A 24,593-nucleotide genomic window follows, 5' to 3' on the forward strand; every position below is an offset into this window, starting at 1 on the left:
TTTTATAATGTTTTTTTGGGCTTCAACTCTTATGAGCATTGTTGAATTCAGGGGCTTTCATGAAGTCAAAAATAATTTGTGTGGTGCATAGAATTGTAATACTTGTAACTCGAATAAATATATTATACAATATATTTTTTACATAAAAAATAATAATTCAGCAATATTTCCTTCATAATTTTATTAACCAAAAAATAATGTTTTTACAAGCGAAAATAATAGTTGGACATAAATTTAATAGTTTTCATAATCAGATTGGATTGGATCGGAGATCTCTCTCACATGGTTTTTTGTCTTATGTATTTATTTGGTGTATGATTGTTTTTTATTATACCCTGTTTACTTATACTAGTCATCGAAAAAAGCAATATTATCGTATTCACTAACAAAAAATTATTTGATCTCATATAATCATAAATTAAAAAATTATACAAAGTACGAGAGTGAACATAATTAAAATCATTCACTTCGAAATGCATATTTTAGTAGTTTACGTGTCCTCTATTTCAAATTTAAAATATAAAAACTCAGTTCACCAGATATAAAGTTGGAACAAGTTGGGACCCAATTGTCAGAGCCCAACAAAACGAGAGTCTTAACGCAGATGCAAATGCCCTAAGCCCGACGGCAAATTAGGCCTGTTTATTCCGGTCCATCGGCCCAGTGATATTTTCTTCCCCGCTGGAAAATCGGGGATAGAAATTAGAAAAATGGAGAACGAATTCAATGACAGCATTTCCCGGCTAAAGTAAGGTAGCCATTCACTAGATTTCTCCCCGCAGTTTCAAGTCTCTCACTTCCAGTGAACCTCCATTTTTCTCTCTCTCTCTGGATCTCGATCCCCCCATGTTCTCTCATTCCCCTCGACGGTTCTCGTTTCTTCTTCTTCCGATCTTAGGGTTAGGGTTTGAATTTGACAGTTTTTTCTCGGTGTGTTGACAGGTTTTTCGATTGAAAGGGGAGCTTGTGAATTCTATGTTGTCTTTTAGTATGTGTCATTGGGTGTAAATTGATAATCGCGTGCGGCATCAGGTCTTCTGGAGAAGATCTGAGAGGTGGACGGTGTGTGTGTGTGTGTGTGAAGGAAGGTGGGTGCGAATTTTTCCATCTGAAGAATGAGTGCGTCGAGATTCATCAAGTGTGTGACGGTGGGCGATGGTGCCGTTGGCAAGACCTGTCTCTTGATTTCCTACACCAGTAATACCTTCCCCACGGTAGTACACCCTTTTCCTCGTTCCTTATCGTTTCTTGACATTCAGTAAATCTTGAGAAGTTGGTGAAATGAGTGAAAAAATCTGAGCTTGCGTTTCCGTTTCTTGTCTGTTGATGGAAGGAAAGATATCTGCTTACTTGTGACGTTGCATCTTGTGGAAGAATGTGTATTGTTAAATCTTCGAAAGAGAACCTCAGATCAGTTTTGATTGAATGTTGCTTGTTGGTTTTTTCCGTATGTAGATTATTTCCAGATAGGTAATGAATAACATTTTAAATGTATGATTTGCAATCTGTTTAACATCTTTATTTTATTATTTAAATCAAACAGGATTATGTGCCCACCGTATTCGACAATTTTAGTGCAATGTGGTCGTTAACGGGAGCACTGTTAACCTAGGCCTCTGGGATACTGCAGGTAACTAGATATATCTTTCTTGATAACTATTCTTCCAAAATTTCTTATGCACGGGGTTCAATACGGAAATTTAGAAATGTTCCATCTTGAAGTATAGCTGTTATAATTTAGGAACCTGCAATTTTCATTTTATGAAACAGGACAGGAAGACTATAACAGATTAAGACCTTTGAGTTATCGTGGCGCTGATGTTTTCATTTTAGCATTGTCTCTCATTAGCAAAGCCAGCTACGAAATGTTTCCAAAAGGTAATTCATGGAATGTTCTCTAAAGATTTTCTTTTACTCCATTTCCTTCTTTACCATTTACTTTTATGCGCTTCACTTTTTCTTGCTTTCTGAGATCATTCTGTAATTTTTTTCCAGTGGATTCCCGAATTGAAGCATTATGCACCCGGTGTCCCTATCGTTCTCGTTGGTACAAAACTAGGTAAGGTTTCCTTTGTTTATCTCTCTTCCCTGCCTCAGCAAAACAACCCCAACAGTTACAAATAATAAAATGGACAGAGAGCTGTCGTGGACATAATTTGTAGGTGCAATTAGTAGTAGATCTGTTGCTGCCATGCTTTAGCGATAGCACAAAAGGTTACGGCATTTCTCGTAGGCTAGGTTCTTTTAGTTGTGATACGTTATATATTCTTTGGAAATTAATGTACTGAAAATTAGGAAGTAGTTATGCTCTGTCCCTTTTTCATTGTTTGTATTACTGTTTTTTGTGATGTCAGTTTCAAGTTAAGTGATGCTCAGATTTTAGGCTCTTGTTCTTTTAAAAATTTCAAGATACCATGTTTCCATCCATAATGTTTACTTTTAAAAAAATTATCCCCCTCTGATTAAATTGCACGTAGAAGAAAACAAACAGCTTGATTGGAATTATGGGAGCTTTGTCAGTGCTCCTTGGATGCTGTGTTATGTTTTTGACAATTTTGTGCTATGCTTTTGTGTTTATGATTTCTCATTTTCTGACATGAGTCTGTAGAGCTCTATAAAGAATATTTTTTGCGAGTATTTGGTTGTTGCATATGGTGTTTTATGATCTTATATGGTGTAAGTTAAACAATTGTAGGATTCTCTTATGGCACAATTGTGTTACTCGTTCAAAAATGAATATTGCTTATACTTTAAATGAAGATTTTATTTGTTGATCATTGAATGAGTTTGTCGGATTTCAGATCTTCGGGATGACAAGCAGTTCTTTGTTGACCATCCAGGCGCTGTACCGATCACTACCGTACAGGTGAGGCTTCACCTATGCTGCTCTCTTTGCCATCTACTTCCTGATTAATTCTAAACAAAAAAAGACTAAAATCATCTTTTCTTCTTCCTATTTCTGAACATGATTATAATGCCATATCTCAAACGTGCAGGGGGAGGAGCTGAAAAAGATGATGGTTCTCCTGCTTACATTGAATGTAGTTCAAAAACACAACAGGTATTCTCAAGATTCAATATTCAACTTTCTAGTTTCTTTTATTCGTACCCGTCACTCCTTTCAACGCTCTGCACATCATTTACCCCATTATGTTTTCCCAACAGAATGTCAAAGCAGTTTTCGATGCTGCTATCAAAGTCGTGCTCCCAGCCACCAAGCAAAAGAAAAAGAAGAATAAGGCTCAAAAGGCCTGTTCTATATTGTGATCAGCATTAGGCACAATAAGGACAATACCCCACCATTGTTTCTCCTCCATCAACTTCATGTGCTTTTCCCTCCTCAAGTAGGAACCGTAGTCTGCCTTCGCTTGCCCCAAGTTCTAGCAATTCGTATAGATGGCTTAAACCCGAATTGTTAAGTCATATCTAGTCACTTGCCATTGTGTTTTCCATTTGTTTTCTCTTGTTAACTGGACCAAGAAAATTGTTGAGTTGGTGGTTAATGTTAATTGTTTCTTGCATCCGTCCTTTGTACCATGATCATGCTGACCACTTATTTGACCAATGCTTGACATGCGATCCACTCACGGGAATGGAGCGAAATAGTACAATTCTTTTGGCCATACTTATATATTTTATCTGTTATTATTATTATTTCCTACACACTAAGACGCCGACCGGCTGCACTACTTTATAGTTTATGTATTTCATTTCATTGGCCAACATGTCTCTTTTCTTGAGAAACAGAATAAAGTTTGGTCGGATAAGATTCTCGGTGGATCACAACCACTTTCTTTTTCATAAAAAAGAGAGAGAATCCAAATCTACTTTTTAGATTATATTTCGTCACAATTCCATCGGTTTTAACTTTTAAGGCCTCGAAATAATATTAGATTATACTTAATTCCCAAACAACACGTGGCCCCTTATATTTACAATTTCAGTCCTTTGACTTTTAATATTTAATTACACTTTTTGCTGACAATTTTGGTTAAAACCCTATCCGTACAGATTTCAAAAGATAACTTTTTTAAATAAAAAAAATTACCTCTATCCGTACTCCTAGCTAGCGCCACTAAACATGCGTTGCAGGCATAATGTGATATTGTTTAGATTATTTTTAATTTTTTATAACTTCTTATAAAAAAATTTCACACATTTAAAAATTCAAAAATTCTGGATAAATATAAAGAAACTATTTTAGTAATTTTAAAATTTTCAAATAAAGATTTTTGGATTTTTAAATATAGAGTATATCTCCCCTGATTCCATGAAATATGTGAAATTCATATGATCTTATTATGTGTTTGATTGATGTATTTAATTTGGAGAATATATTTGATTTGATAATATTTTGGAATATATTTCAAACAACAATTTATGCTTGGTGCATTTGAAATTTTCTAAAATTATTGTTGAAATGATTTAAAATTTTATAGTGTTGATTTGAAATTCATATGTCAATCCAAAAAAAAAAAAATCAAGATATTTGAAACGAGATATTGAACTTATAAAAATAATAATAGAGCCAGGGGCATTTGACCCAGATTGTGGAAATATAAAACCCAGATTTAATTTTAAAAAATCCAAAACTATTCAAACCAATAAAGTAAAGGAAACTAACTCTAAAAACAAAAATTAATAAAAATAATGAATTTTGCATAAAAAAAAATATTTAATATTTTGTCCTCCGCAATTTACGCCAAATGCTGCTCAGGTCCCACCAATAATATCACGCCACGTTTATCTTTATGCAGTTATTCGAAATTGTTCCCCAAAGAATTGGCGGGCACAAATATATTTCAAAAATTTTCCCCCAAAACCCAAGCTGCTTACGTCTCTCTCATTTCCCTCCTTTTTCCCCGTCCTCTCTTCCTTAAATATTCTTTTTGTTCTTAATTTTTCTTCGGTTTCTGCTTATGGCTCTGTTTTCAGAAGGATTAGTGAAGGTTTTTCATCTGAATTCCTCGATTTTTTTTGGCTTGATTAAGTTTATTTGATTGGTCTCTGTGTTTTTCAAAAATATGTATTTAGGATTCTGATGATTGTGTTATGTTTGTTGTATGTTTTGATTGTGTTTGTCATGTGGCAATGGCTTTCCTATCGTGTATCTATCACGTGTAGTTTTTTTTTTTTCCTGCTGATTATGACTGCTTGATTTTTACGTGATGAAGAAAATGATTTAGCTGAAATGGGTACCGTTTCTCAGTTTTTGTTGTATAGAGGGTCTCAGAATTTGCTTTGTAATTGGTTATTTCAGTGTGCTGATTTGGGTTGTGAATGGTTCGATGAAAGGTAATCTAAATTTGAGAGTTATCATCCTTGAGAAGTAAGAGATTCAAACAATGGGGAAGGTGTCGTCAAATGAAAGGCAGTCCAGAAGTGGGAGACAGAAAAGAAAGTCGAAAAATACAAACAATAAGTATTTGAAGCCGGGGGCTCTTGCCCAGCTTAGAAATAGCAAGGCATCAGCTTCTAAGTCTTGGATGGACCTTGGGAAGAAAAGAGTCGGGGTTGTAGATTCCAAGCACACTGCAGGCGATGATGTCAAGATTCTTCTAAATAAGAACATTGATAAAAGCCCCAAACTTTTGTCGCCTGAGAGATTCGAGTTCGCTCCAGGAAATGGGCATAGTGATGTACTTAATCAGAATAATTTACAGAGAACTCCAAAGGACGCCTTGTGCCGCAGAACATGTTTTTGAGTCAAGGCTGGAGTCTCTTCCAATTGATTTACTGGTATCTATTAACTTCACTCTTTAGCTTAACAATGCTATGTGTGAATTGTGCAAATATTCGACAATGTAGGTTTTTCTGCTGACATATTCCTTCTGTCTATTTGTTGGAGTGTTAGAGTCTCTTTGTTGGCTGTTAGAGTAGTTGCCAATTTCTTCACCGGCGCATACAGATTCCTTGGACCATTGCTGTTTGTCATGTATTTTCACTTTGAAGTCAAAAGTTGTGAACTTGCTGATTCTTTTGGTTCTATTTTACAATGCTGTACTTGGATAACTCTGTCATTTTGGATTAAATGCCATTTTTCAAAATACTTTGTCTTGTTATTGTTTTACAACCCCAAACTTCTGATGTACAGATTTACTAAATAGACTTGCAAATGTTCCTCTGAGAGAGCTTATATGTCGTTGATGACTGATCACTAATTAAAAAATACTTAAGATTTCCGGAAAACATGTTTTGAGTTGGCATGGTTAATAAAAACAGCTATTGCACGTTACCCCGACTTTTGAGGAATTTATGTATTTGTTTAACAAATCATATTTGGAATCCCCTTTCTTGCTCCAAAGTGTTTTCTAGTTACCACAAGTGTTTCTTGACTCTATAAAAAATCTGAAATTGCAAAATAAAAGAACGAAGCACTACGGAAACTCTTCTCTCTAAAGACGTGGAAGCACATTGATATCTTGACTCTCAAACAAGTAGATACATGTTTCTTTAGGATCAGTATTTCCTGAATTTTCCTTTGCCGTGCATTTTTTTATCAGCTTAGTTGTAATCTACTGTTCCTGAACATCTGTTTCTTAATTTCTAAGGATCTGTGTTTAACTAGTATATATTATCATGAAGGTCAAAATACTTTGCCACCTCCACCATGATCAACTCAGAGCAGTTTTCCATGTCTCTGAAAAAATTAGGAAGGCAGTAAGTTCTATTCCATAACACTTTGTTATTTTACCCTGCCACTTTATTTTTAAAGTAACACGATGACATCTATTTAATGATTTGACTGGTCCAGGTCGTTATAGCGAGGCAATTCCACTTTAATTACACCACTCCAGATAGAGCAAGGCAAGAGATGCTAAAAATAACAACTCCACTACCGACTGATCATTGGCCCTTTCGGAGGTTTCTTTGTTTGTTTCTTTTTGTTTTTAATTTAAATCAGTCATGGTCAATGGATAATATTTTGTTTCCCCTTAAGAAGTCTACTATAAACACCAAATGTTGAAACATATTGGAACCATTTGCAGCAAGGGAGGTGGAAAAGGAGTGTGGATTGGCAGTCCACACTCACCCAAGGCACCGAAGCATGGCCCTCGTCCCCCTTCTCGTCTAAAATGCACTGAGATGCGCCAAATTGCAGCTGTTCTCTTCCAAGAATCCCCATTTTCTTCAAAATGTTTGGTGCCATCGTTTTTGCCGAAACCTGTCTGCAAATCCTTGGCTTCTAATAGAGCCCTATTCTACGAGGATGAACTGTGTCAAGCAGTTGCGCAAAACAATCTTCGTTGATTTTTGCTATGGTTGTTTTCTGTTATTGTTTTTGTTCCATATATGTGTATAGCTAGAACATTGGCATGATTGCTTTTGGTATAGTTTCTGGAGATTTGGAGTAGGCCGGCCTGGTGAAATTTTTGCTAGTCAATTTAGGTGCTTGTGAATTTTGGGGCCTAAAGATTCTGTTAGATTTAGATTGGTTAGTAGTATTTGGTTCTTGAGGTGAATAATGTAACATATTAGCAATATGTACAGTTTTTTTGGATTTTTTTATATTTTAGTATTGGATTTTCAACTATCTTAGCATGCACATTATAATCAATACATTCTTGTAGACTCGTGGTCTATGTCTTTAAATAATAATAATCATAAAAAATTAGGCCTCGCCTTGTATCGACTTCTAATTTTTCATATTAATTATTAGCAATATGGCTTTTAGGAATTTTTTTTTAAAAAAAATACAACATTCATCAAGATTGTCTCAGCAAGTCATTAGATACAACTTCAAACAGCAAAGGTGGAATACCACCATTGAACCATTCAATATTCGATAAAGAAGATAGCGCTTCACTAGCTAGACAATATGCTGACTTCGTTTGCCGCAGTGATAGGAAATCTGCCGAATCAAGAAGTGATTGAACTTCTATAACTAAAATACCATCTGGACCATGATTTTCAATCGATTGAAGTTACTGTTTGAACAGTCTAAAACACCTTGTGGATCACGAACTAATGCACCAACGTCGAACTAGTTACATGAATCATGATACATCAAATACTGCATCAACGCCCAATCTTAGCTGATTTGGAGAAAGAGGTTTCCAAACACAATGTGGGATAAGTCGTTTTGAAGAATTCAGTGTGTCTCATACCAAAAAACTTCTTCGGAAGTCATCTAACAAAGATATTGCCCAATCGATTCTGAATCCTCCCAACTGATTATAATGTGCAAGTGCATTAGTAGAGACTGATAGATCTAACACAGTAGTCGATTTCAACTGGTTAACAAGACAAGACGAATCTTTAAAATATTTATTTCATTTCATGTTTTCTTATTCTATTAGAATATACTTTAAACCTTTCCTATTTTAAATTGATTTTCCATAAACAAAGAACATTTTCATTTACCTAAGAATAAAGAGAGAGGGATTCATTTCCTTGTACTAAAATTGTGCTATGATAATGGTACGGTTATATTTTGTTTTAAGAGGCACTTTAGGTTTTGTATTTCATGATTCCGGGACAAATATACAATATTTAATAAAATATTACCACCACTAAATTTTTAAATGGATGAGCTTATTGAGGACTTCCTGAAAACATGTCTTTGATATTTCTTCTTATATAGAAAATTGAACTACTTAAATGAGTTTATAATGACATAAAATGCACTCTTATAAAAACTCGGTTTTGCCATTTTCATAAAATAAGAGCAAATACGAAGTATTTGTTAGTTGATATAAGAGTTCGTTATGTTGTGGCGTTTACATGTGCCTGAGATGTGATAGAATAATATTAGATACAATCATCAACAGGAACACAAAAAAATAAGTGATATTTAGAACAAAATGCTACGTGTGTACCATGAATAATCTTATACGACAAAAATCAACTCTTGAACATGTTGAAATCACCTCTATATTCTAGATAGCAGTGCATAGATGAATCAGACCATAATAATAATTCTTAGGGTTGAACTAGTGACAAATACTTGTAGCGCCAATTTTTTCTAATAATTTTTTGGGCTTGAATCAATTAGTACATAAATTATTTAGAACAATTATTACATGTCAATTGACAAAAAAATCCTATTTAGTTTAACGTAGATTTCTATCATGATTTTTATTTAATTAAAAGAATATTTTTGTCAATTGATTTAGAATGATTAAAGCAAATTATAATCTCTATATTATCTAAGAACAGAAGTAACACTCATGTTCTTATTCTCACCATATTTTCAAATTTTGAACATCCAATCCTTATCTATATTTTTGAAAGTATAGTTATGTTATACATTAATTATTATTTATTTAAAGTATGGTATTAAAGATAAATCGGCTATTTTTTTAGGTAAAAATTAATATGACAATAGTAAATATTTTATTCTTATTTAGATTATTTATTTTTTTAGTAATTTTAGAGTAAGTTTTTGTTTTTCTTATCTAATCTTGTATTTGAGTTTTATTTAATTCTATCAAAATTTTCTAGCAAAAAGTTAATGTGAAACAATTTGAAATACAAAGATAAGATCTTCTTAATGATAATTTGGAGATAAATTATATCATCACCATATGTCAAAATTTTAAAAGTAAAACTTGATATAAATCACCTTATAAATCATTAAAGATTTTTCGATTTTTAAAAACATAGGCTTTGTTTTTATAAATAAAAGATATCGGATTTTAAATATCGATTATTTTACTTCTTTGTTTTTTTTTTTCGAGATATAAAATATTATTTGTTCCGATATATAAATAAATAAAATTAACCTTTATCTTTTTATCTTGATACTAAATACGTATATCCTAATTAAATCCGAGCTGTAATTATATTTGTCGTAGGAAACTAATTCCCCGCTTCATTGCTCTATATATATGCGGGGAGACTAGAACACTGCACTTTTATTTGCTTCCGAACAAGAAAACGGGCGGGAGATAGGCGATTTCGATTTCGAGTGGGAATTTTTGGGTTTTCTTTAATCGATTCGATTGTGTTGGTGGGTTTGATGTTCAGTTGCCTGACCTATTTTTTTGTTTTCTGCAATGGCTACTGCTTCTGACTCCTCCGCCTCTGTTCAATCTGTAAATTCTGTTATTGATCGCCATTCACGGCTCGCGTCGCCTTGTTCATGTTCGAGTATCTCTGATCAGAAGCACGTTTTGCCTTCTGAAATTTTCCTAAACCAATTAATCGCACCACCTGCTAGTTTCTTGGCCGAGGATGGTCAGGCTGAGGAAGTGAGAATGTTGGTGTAACCAAGAAGTGTGTTTGGAACAATCCTGCTAATGGTGTTGCTCCGCAGGTTGGTGCTTTGATGGGGACAGCATCTTGGCCTGATTTCTCCAAATCAGCTCGTGCTTCCACGAAGGCTTCTTCGAGTTCGACTGATTCTCTTGAAGAACTCTCTCACGAACCAATCATTCTGTCACAGGTTTATTATTTCTGTCATTGTTGTTCTCTATATTTTGGCCCTTTTAATCTACCTGTTCAATTTATCTGATGTTCTTAGTTGCTTGGGTTTTATTATATATGCTTCTAGTGCTATTATGAACTCGATGATCAAGTTTTCGTACAAGTTAGACTGCTTTCCTTACGAAATTTTCTTTTTGTGAATAATAGGGGACGTCAGTTGACTCTTGGTCTTCACAGGAAGTAGCAACAAATTCAGCTTCGAACCATGAATCTCCTATCCGCCAGTGTTCTCCGGAGCTAGGTGGTGACAGGACAAGTCACAGAAACATAACAGCCAACGGCAGCTTTTCTCAAGCACCAAATTCACACAGTTCTGTGGTTGAAGCGTCTCCTTTTAAGCCAGTGAAGTCCAGCATCTCTTCGGGGGTATCTCCTAGGGACAACACACGTTGGGATGTTGGACAGAGAGGAGGATCTCACAGTGGGCATGAGCCACACCATCCGCGTGGTCCTTTTAGAAGGAACAACAGTGGACCGCAACTTCAAGGGAATGGTTCTTCTAATCATGGCCATGGTAGCAAACGATACCAGGAACGTTGGATTGATGATTGGAGCTATAACCATCAATCTTTTGGCAGCAGAGTAAACCTTGCACCCCAGCAGAGTGTCGCCTCTCGGCCCTTCATACGTGGTCCAGTTTCAAGTGCTCCTTTTATTCCTCCACCTCCCCCTGTGGGTGCGCGGCCCTATGGTCCCCCAGTGTTCTACAATGGTGAGGTTTGCTGCTTTGAGATACTTGCTTCTGTAGATTATCTTGCGTGCTAATTATATTTTGTTTCAATTTGCAGATGCTTCATCTTTTACGTATTTTGCTCTTGGACCCCACCCAGGTTCACCCGGGCACATGCCTATGTTTCCATATGCACCAATGTCGTCTCCCATACCTGATCCTCACTTGCCTTCCAAAATTGTGAAACAGATAGATTATTATTTTTGGTATGTTATTTTTGTTATGCATACTAAATGATTCATCCGCTCATTGCTGTCTATTTGCGCATGGTATCAACGCTTGGATTTTCACATGTATCTTGCAGTGATGATAATTTGGTGAAGGACACATATTTGCGCCAGAAAATGGATGTGGATGGATGGGTTCCCATAAACTTAATAGCAAGCTTTAAGAAAGTAAGTCGGTCAAATTAATGAAAAATTTCCTGCTTATGCTTATTTCTTTATCCATTTTATCTAAACTTAAACTTGCGATTCTTTTTTGATTGTTGGTACATAGAAGAGAAATTTTGAGGCTCTAGATCAGAAAGTTGAAAATATCAAAAGCTTGATTCTTTAATTGGAATTTAGTGAGCAATATAGGTTAAGAATTTTGAAATGTTTCGGTTTTGTTAGATTATTCTTGGATGAAATAAAATGACAATTGATATCTAACTGTAATACGCTTGAGTTTATCAGAAGATTTATATTGATATGGAAATGGTAAATTTGTATGACCAAGAATGCACATTAGAATCATGGTACACTCTTTTTAGTTGGTTTCATTAGGTAACAATGATACTATTTTGAGAATGAAGTAGCTTGGACGGGTTAGTTATTCATGTAAGTTGTCTTTGGAGTGGAATTTGGAGATGCCTGATCGGATCAAATCATCTCTGGCTGAAAATCTTGCCTGCCATGATTTGAAACACCAAATCGACTGTTAGTGCTGCCATTTAACCTCTTATCATAGTCACAGAGGCAGCTGGATATTTTATGGCTGATCATATCAAACTTTTTAAATGATTTGCCACCTATTACGATGAGACTTAACTATGAATACTAATATTATACATTCTCAATTTTTCAGATTAGGGAGCTGACAGACAATGTCCAACTTATATTGGATGCTTTGCGAGCTTCGAATGTGGTGGAAATACAGGTGAAATGTATCGCATATTTGATCTTCGCAATACCACTTTTCTTATAGTAAATCTTTTACTAGTAGTGTAGTCCAAAATTTTACTGAAAAAACAAGTGAATATGCGATTAACTTATGAGCAAAATCTGTTAATATCCCCTTTTCAGCTTTCTCATGCGACTTGTTCTATATATCTATAGACTTGTTATCCTTTGGGTATTTTGTAGACATTTCATCCCACGACATGCACTTTAGATAGAGTATTGGTGGTTTCTAACTCATCTAGGCGATTTTTTTTCTTACTCTTGCAGGGAGAAAAGGTGAGGAGGAAGGGTAATTGGAGAAAATGGATAATGCCAACCTTCTTGTATTCTACATGATCAAGTCCTCAATTTCTTTAATGAGCAATATAGGTTAAGAAGTAAAATCATTGAACGAGGAAACAACTGGTTCTTTAGTGGTTTTTTTAAAATACAATTGTGCATTTTACGATGTCCTTTTACCAAGTACTCTAATATTTTGCCAAAAATATTAATTTTCCGTCAAAATGTTATTTCTAAAAAAGAAAAAGATATATCATTAATATTGAAATATATGTACTACAATAAATGATAATTTCAATTATTGTTTGTATTGATTATATCAATTCATTTAGTTCAAATTTGAATTTAATTCATTTTTATATTAATTCAAATATAATTTATATATTATATATTTTTTATTCAAATTGAAACTAAACTTTATTGAAAATATAAACTAAATTAAAAATTTTTACATTGATTATATCAATCAATTTAATTTGTGATATGATTTGTGTTACTATGATATATTTAATTTTTATTACAAACTGTATAAATAAATTTTAAACACAAATGATTACAATGTTATATATATATATATATATATAATTTGATATCCTGCACACCTACGTGCACACCTCTGTGAGCACCGATGAGGTGTCACTCATCCATTCGATGTGTAATTTTTCTATATTTCATCACATCCAATAGATGAGTGACACCTCGTCGGTGCTCACAAAAGTGTGTACGGTAGGTGTGCAGGATATCAAATTAATTATATGTGTGTGTACTGTAATAAATGATCACTTTAATTATTGTTTGCATTGATTATATCAATTCATTTAATTCAATTTTGAATTATTTAATTTTTGTATTAATTCAAATGTAATTTATGTATTATATGTTTTTTTGTTTTTTTACTCAAATTGAAACTAATCGAAGATAGCCTAAATTGGGGCAATCCATGGTATTTTTCGATTTCTAGATAATTCAATGTTAAGTGTTGTACAATTATGCCAAGGAAATGGGAATCATGCTGGCTGCGGATCAACTTTTGAAAACTAGATAGATATCGAGCACATAATTAAACAAGAATAAAATGTTATAAAATATTTTGAAATATATTTATACAGATGGATTTATTTATATATTTCGAGCATGTTTTAGTTTGATATTTTTGAGTATAAGAATAATGTGGGAGCATGTTTTAGTTTGATATTTCGGAGAATATATCACCCAAATAAATCATATACTCTTGCTAATATACTATCCTCCAAAAATTAGATTTACTAGTATTTATCCATTATATACTATCCTCCAAAAATTAGATTAACTTATGAGCAAAATCTGTTAATATCCCCTTTTCAGCTTTCTCATCCGTCTTGTTCTATATATCTATATATCCTTTGGGTATTTTGTAGACATTTCATCCCACAACATGCACTTTAGATAGAGCATCGGTGCTTTCTAACTTATCTAGGCGATTTTTTTCTTACTCTTGCAGGGAGGAAAGGTGAGGAGGAAGGGTAACTGGAGAAAATGGATAATTCCAACCATCATGTTTCCTACAGGATCAAGTCCTTATTCTCTCAATATTTCTAGTCTGCATATACATGATGAAAAGACAAACACGTAGTTTCTAGCGATACTATTATCATAGGTGGGGACTTTGAACACACAACAACTCTATATTTTAGGCTGCTTTTCAGAGTTTGTGGTGGTCTCTAACTCATCTAGGCGATTTTTTTTCTTACTCTTGCAGGTAGAATAGGTGAGTAGGAAGGGTTACTGGAGAAAATGGATAATGCCAACTATCCTGTATTCTACAGGATCAAGTCCTCAATCTCTCAATATTTCTAATCTGCATATACATGATAAAAAGACTAACACAATTTCTAGCTATATTTTAGCCACCGTCGGAAGATATTGGTTTACTTCCACTTATTTCTTATAGTCGTTGGTAATTTAGTTGGATTCGTGATTGTCCAGAGTCTATTGCCTCTCTTTTTTTTTATTTTTTTTCCCCAGAAACATCTTATATTATATTGAAATATTGGATATGAATATTTTCTGTTTGGTTTTTATGTGATTTATTTTTACTAATTGCATCTTTATCACTGCGAAAATTATAGATATTTTCAATAAAATATATTTGAAAATCTATAAAGTAAGACTAAAGAAAATATTTCATCTAACCCACATAGCGATTAATGTGTGGCCACGAGCATTAAATAATATATTTTTTGTTATAATATAAATTGTTACGGTGAAAATAGTTTGAATCATACTCAAAATTAGTTTACTACGTACGTTTTGGTTTTGAGCCGAGTATGATATTTTTGAAATTATATATATAATGGATCAACACTAGTAAATCTAATTTTTGGAGGATAGTATATTAGCAAGAGTAAATGATTTATTTGGTGATATATACTCCGAAATATCAAACTAAAACAAGCTCCAACATTATTCAAGCTCAATATCAAACTAAAACATGCTCGAAATATATAAATAAATCCATCTGTACAAATATATTTCAAAATATTTTATAACATTTATTCTTGTTTAATTACGTGCTCGATATCTATCTAGTTTTCAAAAGTTGATCCGCAGCCAGCATGATTCCCATTTCCTTGGAATAATTGTACAACACTTAACATTGAATTTTCTTGAAATCGAAAAATACCATGAATTGCTCCCATTTAGGCTATATTCGACTAGTCGTTTAACAGAAGCTTTCGAGCGTGAACAGTGAGGTGCACTGGGCAAGTGCGTGCGTGCGTGCATGCATTGCAAGGCTAAGCGTGCTTGTCTTCGGACGATAACCCCTCGAACGAGGGCTTGCAACTTCACCAGACTTTTCTGAATGCCTTTCTAGCCTGTATAAATATATGCAAACATGCATTATGTTATCATAAGTAATATATGGTTTAGGGCATGTTTGTCCAATAAGTCTGACCAAAATAGATTTTGATTATCTGTTTATTAAAAGTAGGAATTACTAAAATAATTTGTCATTGTCCGTATTTGGAATCATTTTTTCGCCTGAGTGCTGCCATGTTTTCAAACGTATGGATAATATTCAATACTATGTTATGAGATACAAAGGAAGACAAGTTATTACATTAAGAACAAATTTTGACTCATAAAATAATCAAATTTCAATTCAAGCCAACTTACAAGATCATTTTCGTCTTTTCTAACAAAATTCTCTCTATATATATATGTTTGCGCGCGAATAAGTAAGACAACCATATCTTCTCTTGACAAGAAATCTGTACCCATAGTCTCTTCATACAAGATGTTGCTTATTTCATTGCTGAATCTTCCTTTTGTTGTTGTTGTGCACAATCACAATACTAGAATCGCTTTCGTGATCGGATGATGATCGTTGGAAAAGTTTTTTCACGACGATTCGAGATAGAGGTTTTTTTCCGTTTCCTGTAATGAAACCCATTTTGGCTGTCGGCTTTGAGATTTAAGAATTGTTAAATGTTGGGACTATTCAAGAGTAGAGAGGGGAATGAGTTGAGTGGGTAGCATGTTCTTCTATCATCGTGCATGGATGAATTGTTTGGGTCTTTTGTCGTGTATCTCTCGCGAAATACCTATATTGCCCTTGCTAAACACGTTTGTTTTGGATTTCACGGTGGTTCTTAGTTCATATTTCAGGTATGGAACTGAAATTTGAATCAAGAAAGATTTTAAAGTTTGAAATCGGTCATTTTTTTTGTAGGGAAAAAATAAACTTTTCGATCTATTAACTTGTTACATTTTGAGTTTTGATCGACTAAATATTTAAAATTTTACTTTAGTATAACTTCAAATAAATTGCTAACAATACCGAATTTTTTTTGTAAAGATTGAATTATTATTATTATTTTTTTTTGAAAAGATTGAATTAGTTTTGGTCTTATCAATGACATGTATTTTGGACCTTCATACAGAAGTAATTGCGTAACTATGCAATATTTTGTGAAAAGTAAAAATAATTTCAACGTCTCGATACCATAAAGATTTGAAGTTTTAAGAACAAATATGCATTTGGACATATATTTTAAAATCGTTTTTATAATTAAAAAGTAGTATGTTTCGATTTTTATCGTTACCTTTATTTCTAAAAATATAAAAAAAAAACTCTCAATTGTTCTTTGTAGAACACCTTTTTAAAAATATTTCACAAAAAATTTATCCAAACACATGCTTTTATTTTTTATTTGTAAAATACTAAAAATATTTGCTCAGCCGAGCCTTAATTTGTTTTGGTTCAGAAAATGTAGTTGAGATAATTTTCTCCTAATTTTTATTTTCGATTCCTTGAAAAAAAAAAAGAAGAAAAAGAACCGCTAATAAGATGAATATACTTTTTTTAAAGAAATTATTGCAAAATGAATGATAATGCATTCTTTTTCAAATCCAAAAAGTAAACAGTATAAAGTTGACTGTCCTACTTACGTAGTATTCTATCGATCATGTATGTATGGATTGGGAGAGGACTCTCCATTCTCATTGATATATCATAAAAAAGTACTTTCATTTTATCTCTTTAGCTTAGGAAAGTTCTTTAAAAAAACTAGCTTTCTCACGGACTTGTAGCCAATTTTAGAATTCTCAAATTTTTCTATGATTGAATTGAAATGGTAGTTTGATTGCTCACTTTCTTGTTAGCCATTGGACTGTGAGAGATTTTTTTCATTACATGGTAAACAGGTGATTTCGATTGTCATAAAAGATAATCTGAAATCCGATGTTATAAATTAAAATACTTACACTTAATAGATTTTTTTTTTTAAAAAAAACAAGAATAAAGAGTTACACCAGATGAGCGTTAAAATTAAAATGGTTAGAAAGTGCAAAGCATGGTTGTGAATGAAGTGAAAATCAAGCAAGAAAAATTGAACTTTATTGATAAATAAACTATGGAACAATATTTATAAATGAATAAGAATGAAAATATATTATGCGCCTGTACTAATTTGCATAATTTACGATGATTTATAGGAATAGTCAAATTATCCACGTCATACAAGATGGATACGATACAATGCCATGTAACAACACAACTAGTGATGATAAAGAAAATACTAATAGCAAACAAACATTGTGTGTACGTAGGATCTGTGAGGGAATACAAACCACACCTCAAAATTTTCTTTACAAAATCGTGATCAAGCGCAGAGACCGAACACGAAAGATGTTGCTCAGAAACTACATACATAGAGCTGCACCTAGCCAATCTAAAACTACGGATTTATTGAACAAATAGAGAGGCCGTATACGAGTAAGAGGATATCATCAAGCTGGTGTTTCTCGCCGTACAAAAAGAGCATCAAAATACTCTTCTACACAACGGGCAAGAACCGTGTCTCACCGGCCAAGAGTCGATGCAAGGTAGATGAAACAAGTGGTGACAATGAGGTAAACTTCGCACGGTCTCCCCTAGCTGAAAGTCCTGCGTATATTTAAAAGCATGGGACAGATTCTTCTAAATCAGTTCAACTTGTCGATAAAAGAAGTCTATATACAAAGAGCTCAAACTTTGGCCAACACTTGAATAATTACAATGGCCTCTTCTGAAATTAGGTGGATATAAATGAATACCCACAACGAGTGTAGATGTAGGATGTGTCGTATGCGTAATTGCTTTGTCATAGAAATTACGCAAATTTCATAAATGTCACTATATAGGCCAAAAGTCAAGGTGCACTGATGTAGTTTATCTAACAAGAGACAGATAAAAAGGGAAAGAAATTAGAACAGTACCTGAAGGCAAACAGAACAAGAGACTCCCTCTCCGGAAGTATCAACAATGTCGTCTCTTGCAACCCTTATCTTTGGGAACTTTTCAACTGTGTCTACTAACAAACCATTTGCCCCGCCAGTGTCAAAAATGTCGGGAACGTCTTCAAATGTTGTTTCTACAGCTCCCATCTGATTAACGAAGAAAATTTCGTAAGTCAAAAAAGTAAAAATACTGTCATCCCTATTTCAAAGAAAAGCAATCGAGCAGCATAATACCTGACTTTGCACGGCACTTAGCATAGCTGGACCAATACGCTCGCGGACAAGTCTGCCACTTAGAAGGCTCACTATCACATCAATCTGTACAGTCAGATTATTAGCTCCAAACTCAATCAGATTACTAAACATGCTATAAATCTCGAAGATTGAATGCCAGAATTATCACGTCTGCAATTGAATAGTATTGACTCAAGATTATTAATCCATTCAATAGATAAGACTTACCAAATACAGGAGACACTGTATCCCAGATTCATCGGACTGCCACAAAAGAAGTGATGATTCAAAGACTTCGATGGAGTAAACAGCACCGGATATGGCACCAACCGAAGCCCCTCTAACAAATCCACTTTCTGTCTCTTGGCCAATAAGCGCTCCAGTCATTGCTCCCAATATGGTACCAACTGCATAGCAGGGACAGCTCCTTCATTAGCATAAAGAATAATTCGAGAGAAAGTACTACTAAAGATCAACATCCCTCTAAAATTCGGTAGTCGCTGCGTGAGACGTTTCTGAAAAAAATAATCATAAGGTGATTGAAAAATCACCTTTAATCAACTCCAAAAACCTATACAGCACAAAATTCACATCCAAAATCCTACACCACACAATCACAAAGAAAATGAAAACTGCATCCTTGGGGTTCTCAGTATGAATGATGGTTTTCTTCACATTCTCTGTCACCCAAGGTCCAAACATAGCCTAAAATTATAATTTCTTTAAATGTTCTAAATCCCCAAATATGCTGAAAACCCCCAATTTGCGGGACATAGCAAAAACCTAAACCCTAAAACAATAAAAACCACGGGAGAACAAATCAATGTTAAGGAAAAAACACATTATAATTATGGGGTGGGTGAAACCACCAAACCCCTTGAATCGTGATAACCCACCTGCATTAGAAGCGTACGATCAAACCAAAATCAAGAAATTGAATCTACAACCACTCAAACCAAATGGTTCCAATATGCTGTTTGTACTTAAGAAGTCTACTACAAACAAAAAATGTTGAAACATATTGGAACCATTTGCAGCAAGGGAGGTGGAAAAGGAGTGTGGATTGGCAGTCCTCACTCACCCAAGGCACCTAAGCATGGCCCTCGTCCCCCTTCTCGTCTAAAATGCACTGAGATGCGCCAAATTGCAGCTGTTCTCTTCCAAGAATCCCCATTTTCTTCAAAATGTTTGGTGCCATCCTTTTTGCCGAAACCTGTCTGCAAATCCTTGGCTTCTAATAGAGCCCTATTCTACGAGGATGAACTGTGCCAAGCGGTTGCGCAAAACAATCTTCGTTGATTTTTGCTGTTTTCTGGTATTATTTTTGTTCCATATATGTGTATAGCTAGAACATTGGCATGATTGCTTTTGGTATAGTTTCTGGAGATTTGGAGTAGATTTCTATCATGATTTTTCTAGTCAGTTTAGGTGCTTGTGAATTTTGGGGCCTAAAGATTCTGTTGTCATAGGAAATCCGCCGAATCAATAAGTGGTTGAACTTCTAGAACTTAAATATCATCTTGACCGTCGGTTGAATTACTGTTTGAACAGTCTAAAACACCATGTGGATCACCAACTACTACACCAACGTCGAACTGGTTCCAGGATACATCAAATCCTGCATCAACGTCCAATCTTAGTGGATTTGGAGAAAGAGGTTTTCAAACAAAAAAACTTCTTCGGAAGTCATCTAACAAAGATATTGCCCAATCGATTCGGAATTCTCCCAACCGATTATAATGTGCTAGTGCATTAGTAGGGACAATAGATCTAACACAGTAGTCGATTTCAACTGGTTAATAAGACAAGACGAATCTTTAAAATATTTATTTAATTTCATGTTTTCTTATTCTATTAGGGTGTGTTTGGTACAAGTGATGAGATAAATAAATGATTAATTATGCTATAGATAATCAAACATTATGTGATACTATTAAGATTGTTTGGTTCAACATTTTGAATATGTGATTAGCTTTTAAATATTGAGTGAGTCTCATGTGAGACCGTCCCACGGATCATAATCCGTGAGACGGGTCAACTCTACCCATATTCACAATAAAAAGTAATACTCTTAGCATAAAAAGTAATACTTTTTCATGGGTAACCCAAATAAGAGATCCGTCTCACAAATACGACCCGTGAGACCGTCTCACACAAGTTTTTGCGTATTAATAAATTTAATATTATACCCTTGTTAAGTTTACTTATTTGTTGTGCTCAAAGCAATACATAATATTAGATAATAATAATAATGTTAATAATGACGATATTAATAATCTTTGAATTAATATGTGTAAATATCATAAAATTAAATATAATAAAAATAAAAATATTATTGATAAGCATAACCAACATTAAAATTTAGTTTTTATTATTTTATTAAAATATATACAAATAAATTATTTTTTTCAAAATAAAAATATATCTTTATATTTTTTAAAGTTTAAATCAAATTAAATAATAATGATATATATTAAATATCAGGATCGACATCTAACGTACAACATTCTAAAATAAATTTTTTATTCAAGGCAAAAACTTGTGTGAGACGGTCTCATGGGTCGTATTTTGTGAGACGGATCTCTATTTGGGTCATCCATGAAAAAGTATTACTTTTTATGCTAAAAGTATTACTTTTATTGTGAATATGAGTAGGGTTGACCCGTCTCACAGATTAAGATCCGTGAGACGGTCTCACATAAGACTCACTCTTTATTCAATAAATAACTTAACACTAAGAAATAAGAGGAGAAAAATGTAATTTATTAAGTTTTGATAGTGTATCTCACTTGATTTGTTAGATTAATAATCAAAAAGCTTTAGGTTTTGTATTTCATGATTCCGGGACAAATATACAATATTTAATAAAAATATTACCACCACTAAATTTTTAAATGGATGAGCTTATTGAGGACTTCTGAAAACATGTCTTTGATATTTCTTCTTGTATAGAAAATTGAACACTTAAATGAGTTTATAATGACATAAAATGCACTCTTATAAAAAATAGGTTTTGCCATTTTCATAAAATAAGAGCAAATACGAAGTATTTGTTAGTTGATATAAGAGTTCGTTATGTTGTGGCGTTTACATGTGCATGAGATGTGATGGAATAATATTAGATACAATCATCAACAGGAACACAAAAAAATAAGTGATATTTAGAACAAAATGCTACGTGTGTACCATGAATAATCTTATACGACAAAAATCAACTCTTGAACATGTTGAAATCACCTCTATATTCTAGATAGCAGTGCATAGATGAATCAGACCATAATAATAATTCTTATGGTTGAACTAGTGACAAATACTTGTAGAGCCAATTTTTTCTAATAATTTTTTGGGCTTGAATCAATTAGTACATAAATTATTTAGAACAATTATTACATGTCAATTGACAAAAAAAATCTATTTAGTTTAACGTAGATTTCTATCATGATTTTTATTTAATTAAAAGAATATTTTTGTCAATTGATTTAGAATGATTAAAGCAAATTATAATCTCTATATTATCTAAGAACAGAAGTAACACTCATGTTCTTATTCTCACCATATTTTCAAATTTTGAACATCCAATCCTTATCTATATTTTTGAAAGTATAGTTATGTTATACATTAATTATTATTTATTTAAAGTATGGTATTAAAGATAAATCGGCTATTTTTTTAGGTAAAAATTAATATGACAATAGTAAATATTTTATTCTTATTTAGATTATTTATTTTTTTAGTAATTTTAGAGTAAGTTTTTTGTTTTTCTTATCTAATCTTGTATTTGAGTTTTATTTAATTCTATCAAAATTTTCTAGCAAAAAGTTAATGTGAAACAATTTGAAATACAAAGATAAGATCTTCTTAATGATAATTTGGAGATAAATTATATCATCACCATATGTCAAAATTTTAAAAGTAAAACTTGATATAAATCACCTTATAAATCATTAAAGATTTTTCGATTTTTAAAAACATAGGCTTTGTTTTTATAAATAAAAGATATCGGATTTTAAATATCGATTATTTTACTTCTTTGTTTTTTTTTTCGAGATATAAAATATTATTTGTTCCGATATATAAATAAATAAAATTAACCTTTATCTTTTTATCTTGATACTAAATACGTATATCCTAATTAAATCCGAGCTGTAATTATATTTGTCGTAGGAAACTAATTCCCCGCTTCATTGCTCTATATATATGCGGGGAGACTAGAACACTGCACTTTTATTTGCTTCCGAACAAGAAAACGGGCGGAGATAGGCGATTTCGATTTCGAGTGGGAATTTTTGGGTTTTCTTTAATCGATTCGATTGTGTTGGTGGGTTTGATGTTCAGTTGCCTGACCTATTTTTTTGTTTTCTGCAATGGCTACTGCTTCTGACTCCTCCGCCTCTGTTCAATCTGTAAATTCTGTTATTGATCGCCATTCACGGCTCGCGTCGCCTTGTTCATGTTCGAGTATCTCTGATCAGAAGCACGTTTTGCCTTCTGAAATTTTCCTAAACCAATTAATCGCACCACCTGCTAGTTTCTTGGCCGAGGATGGTCAGGCTGAGGGAAGTGAGAATGTTGGTGTAACCAAGAAGTGTGTTTGGAACAATCCTGCTAATGGTGTTGCTCCGCAGGTTGGTGCTTTGATGGGGACAGCATCTTGGCCTGATTTCTCCAAATCAGCTCGTGCTTCCACGAAGGCTTCTTCGAGTTCGACTGATTCTCTTGAAGAACTCTCTCACGAACCAATCATTCTGTCACAGGTTTATTATTTCTGTCATTGTTGTTCTCTATATTTTGGCCCTTTTAATCTACCTGTTCAATTTATCTGATGTTCTTAGTTGCTTGGGTTTTATTATATATGCTTCTAGTGCTATTATGAACTCGATGATCAAGTTTTCGTACAAGTTAGACTGCTTTCCTTACGAAATTTTCTTTTTGTGAATAATAGGGGACGTCAGTTGACTCTTGGTCTTCACAGGAAGTAGCAACAAATTCAGCTTCGAACCATGAATCTCCTATCCGCCAGTGTTCTCCGGAGCTAGGTGGTGACAGGACAAGTCACAGAAACATAACAGCCAACGGCAGCTTTTCTCAAGCACCAAATTCACACAGTTCTGTGGTTGAAGCGTCTCCTTTTAAGCCAGTGAAGTCCAGCATCTCTTCGGGGGTATCTCCTAGGGACAACACACGTTGGGATGTTGGACAGAGAGGAGGATCTCACAGTGGGCATGAGCCACACCATCCGCGTGGTCCTTTTAGAAGGAACAACAGTGGACCGCAACTTCAAGGGAATGGTTCTTCTAATCATGGCCATGGTAGCAAACGATACCAGGAACGTTGGATTGATGATTGGAGCTATAACCATCAATCTTTTGGCAGCAGAGTAAACCTTGCACCCCAGCAGAGTGTCGCCTCTCGGCCCTTCATACGTGGTCCAGTTTCAAGTGCTCCTTTTATTCCTCCACCTCCCCCTGTGGGTGCGCGGCCCTATGGTCCCCCAGTGTTCTACAATGGTGAGGTTTGCTGCTTTGAGATACTTGCTTCTGTAGATTATCTTGCGTGCTAATTATATTTTGTTTCAATTTGCAGATGCTTCATCTTTTACGTATTTTGCTCTTGGACCCCACCCAGGTTCACCCGGGCACATGCCTATGTTTCCATATGCACCAATGTCGTCTCCCATACCTGATCCTCACTTGCCTTCCAAAATTGTGAAACAGATAGATTATTATTTTTGGTATGTTATTTTTGTTATGCATACTAAATGATTCATCCGCTCATTGCTGTCTATTTGCGCATGGTATCAACGCTTGGATTTCACATGTATCTTGCAGTGATGATAATTTGGTGAAGGACACATATTTGCGCCAGAAAATGGATGTGGATGGATGGGTTCCCATAAACTTAATAGCAAACTTTAAGAAAGTAAGTCGGTCAAATTAATGAAAAATTTCCTGCTTATGCTTATTTCTTTATCCATTTTATCTAAACTAAAACTTGCGATT

General features: G+C 33.8%; 3 protein-coding genes and 2 pseudogenes across 3 annotated transcripts; 4 read left to right on the forward strand and 1 right to left on the reverse strand.

The window, feature by feature from the left end:
• Positions 1 to 995: 995 nt before the first annotated feature.
• On the forward strand, positions 996 to 3,402 carry LOC142534828 (rac-like GTP-binding protein ARAC6; annotated as a pseudogene).
• A 1,440-nt stretch (positions 3,403 to 4,842) lies between these two features.
• LOC142534830 (F-box protein At4g35930-like) lies at positions 4,843 to 7,368 on the forward strand (annotated as a pseudogene).
• Positions 7,369 to 9,998: 2,630 nt separating this feature from the next.
• Positions 9,999 to 14,212, forward strand: LOC142534822 (la-related protein 1C-like). The gene is made up of 8 exons (XM_075641550.1): positions 9,999 to 10,193; positions 10,259 to 10,387; positions 10,576 to 11,140; positions 11,217 to 11,364; positions 11,463 to 11,553; positions 12,227 to 12,298; positions 12,589 to 12,597; positions 14,081 to 14,212. Exons 1-8 carry the CDS (start codon positions 9,999 to 10,001, stop codon positions 14,210 to 14,212), a joined length of 1,341 nt encoding a protein of 446 aa, XP_075497665.1.
• Positions 14,213 to 17,646: 3,434 nt separating this feature from the next.
• On the reverse strand, positions 17,647 to 19,527 carry LOC142534831 (NEP1-interacting protein 1-like). The gene is made up of 3 exons (XM_075641556.1): positions 18,595 to 19,527; positions 18,340 to 18,507; positions 17,647 to 18,028 (listed from the first exon to the last, which is right to left on the reverse strand). The coding sequence occupies exons 1-3, from the start codon at positions 18,724 to 18,726 to the stop codon at positions 17,906 to 17,908; spliced, it is 423 nt and encodes a 140-aa protein (XP_075497671.1). The 5' UTR covers positions 18,727 to 19,527; the 3' UTR covers positions 17,647 to 17,905.
• LOC142534823 (F-box protein At4g35930-like) lies at positions 19,445 to 19,893 on the forward strand. The gene is made up of 2 exons (XM_075641551.1): positions 19,445 to 19,569; positions 19,632 to 19,893. The coding sequence occupies exons 1-2, from the start codon at positions 19,445 to 19,447 to the stop codon at positions 19,891 to 19,893; spliced, it is 387 nt and encodes a 128-aa protein (XP_075497666.1).
• Positions 19,894 to 24,593: the final 4,700 nt, after the last annotated feature.

This window comes from Primulina tabacum, unplaced genomic scaffold (genome assembly GCF_025594145.1).
Source record: "Primulina tabacum isolate GXHZ01 unplaced genomic scaffold, ASM2559414v2 Contig705, whole genome shotgun sequence".
NCBI lineage: Eukaryota > Viridiplantae > Streptophyta > Magnoliopsida > Lamiales > Gesneriaceae > Primulina > Primulina tabacum.

What these genes read in the sequence shown, in the direction of transcription:
- LOC142534831 (XM_075641556.1), bottom strand. Translation starts at nt 18,726, where the DNA reads ATGTTTAGTAATCTGATTGAGTTTGGAGCTAATAATCTGACTGTACAG. An exon ending in TAAGTGCCGTGCAAAGTCAG is followed by an intron (nt 18,508 to 18,594) that starts GTATTATGCTGC and finishes TTCGTTAATCAG; the next exon opens with ATGGGAGCTGTAGAAACAAC. An exon ending in CTTGTTCTGTTTGCCTTCAG is followed by an intron (nt 18,029 to 18,339) that starts GTACTGTTCTAA and finishes AAATATACGCAG; the next exon opens with GACTTTCAGCTAGGGGAGAC.
- LOC142534823 (XM_075641551.1), top strand. Translation starts at nt 19,445, where the DNA reads ATGGGGTGGGTGAAACCACCAAACCCCTTGAATCGTGATAACCCACCT. An exon ending in CCAAATGGTTCCAATATGCT is followed by an intron (nt 19,570 to 19,631) that starts GTTTGTACTTAA and finishes AACCATTTGCAG; the next exon opens with CAAGGGAGGTGGAAAAGGAG.
- LOC142534822 (XM_075641550.1), top strand. Translation starts at nt 9,999, where the DNA reads ATGGCTACTGCTTCTGACTCCTCCGCCTCTGTTCAATCTGTAAATTCT. An exon ending in TCCCCCAGTGTTCTACAATG is followed by an intron (nt 11,141 to 11,216) that starts GTGAGGTTTGCT and finishes TTCAATTTGCAG; the next exon opens with ATGCTTCATCTTTTACGTAT. An exon ending in TAATAGCAAGCTTTAAGAAA is followed by an intron (nt 11,554 to 12,226) that starts GTAAGTCGGTCA and finishes TCAATTTTTCAG; the next exon opens with ATTAGGGAGCTGACAGACAA.